The sequence below is a fragment of the Cynoglossus semilaevis genome, chromosome 16 (assembly GCF_000523025.1).
Source record: "Cynoglossus semilaevis isolate Cse_v1.0 chromosome 16, Cse_v1.0, whole genome shotgun sequence".
Lineage (NCBI taxonomy): Eukaryota > Metazoa > Chordata > Actinopteri > Pleuronectiformes > Cynoglossidae > Cynoglossus > Cynoglossus semilaevis.
In genome coordinates, this window is record NC_024322.1 from 14799424 (window position 1) to 14803969 (window position 4546).

The following is a 4546-nucleotide window of genomic DNA, read 5'->3' on the forward strand; positions in this document are numbered from 1 at the left end:
TATATATATATATATATATATGTGTGTGTGTTATATTTTATGATATAATAAACGTTCATCCGACTCTCTCGTCCCAGCGTACCCACCACATTAATGTGATCTCTGCTTTTTATACAACTGCGGTTGGGAAGCTAATTGCTTATAATGATTTGTTTTGTAGCAGCAGCCAAATAAATAAAAAAATAAAAAAATAAATTTCAGTTTGATTAGAATGTGCCAAATGAAGTGTCAGTAATATATATTTGTCGGTAAAGAATTGACTTTTAACACTATTACAGAGTGAAGAGAGAAAGCTAACGATGTGCATTAATATTCTGTCAAGTAGAATTTGATGAATTAAAAATTATAAAGAAATTATTTTTAAAAAAGGAATGAAATAAGACTTTTGGCTTCATAGCAATGCAGGTAAATATTATATATTTATATATATATTTATATATATATATATCATCAGTATTTCAAAAATATAAAGTTTTTATAGTTTCTGTTGTTGGCTTACATCAATAAATAAAACATTTTTGTGTCTTTGTTAAAGTAGCATGCTGCGGTTTAATATGGCAGTTTATTTGTTTTAAATATTCATCCATGTGTGTATCATGCAGTTGTCGTCGGTATCTTAAGGTCTGAAACCATATCTACACAGTGAGGTCCAGAAAATCCTGTCACGCACGCGCACACACACACACACACGCGCACACACACACACACACACGTTGCCCTCCTGTTCCCGTCCTGACTAGTCCTCACCGGTGCACGTCGTGTCAGGACGTGGGGACCTGCGTGTCCCTGTCGTATAATAGAGTGACAGAGCGACACATCCTGTCCGACCGCAGCAGAAGCCTAGAGACTCAGTCTTTACTCTCTGTTCATAAATGCTCTCCTTTCCCAGCGTACCGTCCTCCTGGTCCAGCGCTCCCTCTGCCTTTAGAACTGGTACCACTTTTTGTCCTTGCACTTCAGCATCAACTGTAAAACCACAGGAATCACAGTGTTTTGTGAAATGTAATGTTTTCTTAGACTGGATTGAAAAGTTCTTTTCTTTTCGTTGTTTTACCTCGTGAGCATGTTTAGAGAAAGTTTCTGCACTGGACATCATGAGGGCCGTCCGTTCCTCCAGCTCCCCCAGTCTCTGGCCCCTCTCATCCAGGGCAATGCGGGCTCGAGCCAGGTCGCCCACAGCTCCACCAGCTGCTACCTTCATGCCCTCCAGCCCTCCCTGTCCAGGGATGTGCTGTGCCAGGCTGCGTGATGCTTTCCCAGCCGCTGCCTCTCCGACTGCCAACAGCACCAGGTGACAAACGAAAGACACTTAAAAATGTTAAATCTGTCAGGGTCAAGGGTCAGGGTCAGGGTCAAGAACCAAATGCTAATGCATACTTAGACATTAAAGAGTTACGTGCAGTTTAATCAACCCATAAAAAGACATCACATGATGAACAACGGTGTCACCCACAGAGCTCCTCTCTGTCAAAGGTGTTTGTGTTTCCTCCAAAGAAGCCCTTCAGGAAGCCTCTGTTCTGGGCCTCCGGGGTCTCTGTCGGTGTGAACAGCTCCCCCAGCATCTCCTAGAAAACGTTAAATCAGATCAGAGTTTTTATTTCTCTTCAGTTGGATCAGGGAGTACTGTGAACTACCAATATTGGCCTGTAGATGGCACTGCAGGCGCACCTGTCATTTAGCTGTGAGTGCAGTGTTTACACACACAGATACGTGTGTTTACATGTGTGTGTACATCTGACGTAGCTATACCTGTGGGGACAACAGTGTTGATGTGAAGAGACACATTTTCTAGGGTCGATGTCCAAGATGGTATTTTAGGGTTCGATACTTAGTTTAGGATATGAATTACAGGGAGGAGGTAGAAACTGGACCATCTGTGTGTGGAGCTCACAAAACACCAACACCTGTATGTGTGTGTGTGTGTGACATTTACTGACGTCTCTCTGGGCTTATGATGCTTAGCTTTGGGATTCATTAGGTGTGTTGACGACACACAGACACGTCCCAGTATCAAGCTGTGACAGTAACACTCACTGTCAGTGAAGCCACAGCAGCTGTGTCATATATTCTAACATATATTTATGTAAATCAGGGAGGAGGAGAAGTCCTGTCCTCACCTGCAGGTTGTCACACATCTCCTGGCTGTACGTGATCCTCTGGATCTCTGTGGGGGAGCTGAGATAAAGAGCCTGCCCCCCATTGGTGAAGCAAAAGGTCCTCGCGATGCGCATGTCTGTCAGAGGAAGGTAATTGACGTCCATCAGAGGTCTGAGACTGGGCAAACTGGGAGAGGAGAATAAAACGTCCATCATCCATCAACCAACGACAGGTTTCACCAAAACACGCGTCACCTCACGGGAGTGAGGAGTGAGTTGAACAAAGTCGCGTCGAGGCTGGGATTTAAACAGACAGTTCATGTGTGCAGTGTGTGTATCTATATATGGATGTCTTTACCTGAGTGTCATGATGTGACCGTTGGCACAGAAGCAGGCCAGACACACGCTGTTACACAGCGACACCACGTCGGCTCGCAGTACGAACGAGGACTCGGTGATGTTGTGGACAAAGAGACAGGACTGCGAGGGCATCAGGAACACTTTGGCCTGCCTCTCGGTGCAGACCACAGCCAGGTGTCCTTCTCCACAGGCTTCCTGTGACGACGACGGGGAAAAGTTGACCAGCTTACGCCTGCGCGGCCGGTCGGGGTCGTCTGGGGCGTTGGGATCTCGCCAACATTCGTACGGGCTCTGAATGAGGACGCCCGTGAGGTCCAGGAACCCAAAGCGTAAGACTGAGCCCTTCAGCATCAGGACAGCTCCTGGGAGGAGGAGGAGAGACGTTCTGTGACTCTGGGGGGGGGGGGGGGGGGGAGTGGGGATCACAGTTCTCCATGACAACTAACGTCCTACTCAAATTGATACTAATGGATTTTCAGAAGTGCAGCTAACACGACTCAACGGTGCATTTATTTCCTCAGGAAATCGTCCACTCATGTTTAAAAGCCTTGTTTTGCATCAATCTGTGTTGAAGTGTTGAACTGAAGAGAAAACAATGTTCGAAATGTCAGAGTTTCTTAAAGTGACAGTAGCCCTGACTCTTCAGATCACAGTCAACTCTGTTTTTGTTTTAATCACAGACTAGATTTTTTTTTAAGACAAAATCCAAACTATATTTTCCGTAAAGTTAGTAAACGTCCATAATAATAAACATGTAATGATCTTTTGGCCTCAAACAAATCAGTGTTTGATCAGAAATTCCTCAAAATCATGACGTCATCACTGAATATTTGTAATCTTTGTTTTTTAGTTTAACGTTTTTGTAGATAAAATCCACTGTGTGCAGTTCAAACACTTCCAGGGTCAGAGAGTCGTCCGTGTTCATCTTCAGAGTTTTACCAAAATACTCACTCATGTACTGATACATTCTGAACACTAGTGGGCAGACAAGAGACATGATCATCAGAACTGTCATTTTTTCACAGGTTTCCTGGTCAGGCGGACACTCACCATTGGGGCCGATGGACACTGGTTCCTCCAGCCTGTCCTCCTGCTCAGTGGGGATGGACATGGGGATGACCACGACCACACCCAGGCTGGTGCCCACCCACAGAGACGGGGGCGCCACAGAGTCGCTCTTTCGGCCGTAGAACTCTCCAAACTGCAGCGTTGTGACGGCCTCCTTGGTGTCGCGGTCGATGCTGGACACGCTGGAGCTGCGGGAGCGGCTGAAGGAGTTTTCACGACTCTCTGGGTTTGTGGTCATCGAACAGAGAAGAGCAGCAGAGATTTGAGTGAGCGTCGGAGAAAAGAGGAGGAGCCGAGACGTGGAGGCCAGGGAGAAGGAAAGGAAAAGGAAAACAAAAGCCGTATCACCAAGGACAAGAGAGACCAATTACAAACTAAACGATTATGAATGAATAGTTTTTAGGAGAGAATGTGTGACAACAACAAACATGACTGTCTGTGTGTAAAACACTGGAACAAACAAAAAACTATGACAGGAGTGGAAACAGCAGCGTATTACAAACACACACACACATAAACACACACCTGTCTTAACCTATGGAGATGCCAGTCCTCTCTCTCACACACACACACACACACACACACACACACACACACACACTGCAGACCTGTGAATGTTTCCACTCACTTCCTCCACCCTGGACGTTAAGGCTCCATCATGAAGGTTTTCCTGTTTTTGCTGCATTTCTGAATTATTTAAAGCCACTAGGGAGCGCTGCTGCAGTCATAGGTCTTTACATAAGGAGGACTGCTCTACGACAGAACGAGTCAGGACCTGAGCCCACATCACCAAGACAAAACAGGAGGGGGGGGGGCGGGGGGGGGGGGGGGGGGGGAGGAGGAGGAGGAGGAGGAGGAGCTGAAATAGATCCTGAATGACAGAACAAAGGTGGCCTCCTCTTTATTGTCAAATTAGAGCAGCTGGGCCCATTCTCCTACAGGAGAACCATGAATAGATTATTGGAGTTGCTGTCACTTAGATGGAAAAAGGAGAGGAAAGCCCCGCCTCCTCCGTCCACGCC

General features: G+C 46.2%; 1 protein-coding gene across 1 annotated transcript in view; it reads right to left on the reverse strand.

Moving 5' to 3' along the window:
• Nucleotides 1–440: 440 nt before the first annotated feature.
• The window catches only part of stxbp5l (syntaxin binding protein 5L), a 34848-nt gene continuing 30742 nt past the window's right edge, over nucleotides 441–4546 (reverse strand). Inside the window, exons 22-27 of the mRNA XM_025063728.1 lie at nucleotides 3507–3746; nucleotides 2455–2818; nucleotides 2118–2283; nucleotides 1454–1565; nucleotides 1055–1275; nucleotides 441–966 (exon numbers count right to left, since the gene is read on the reverse strand). Coding sequence (XP_024919496.1) covers nucleotides 925–966; nucleotides 1055–1275; nucleotides 1454–1565; nucleotides 2118–2283; nucleotides 2455–2818; nucleotides 3507–3746 — 1145 coding nt within the window. The 3' untranslated portion in view covers nucleotides 441–924. The remainder of the gene's footprint in view (nucleotides 967–1054; nucleotides 1276–1453; nucleotides 1566–2117; nucleotides 2284–2454; nucleotides 2819–3506; nucleotides 3747–4546) is intronic.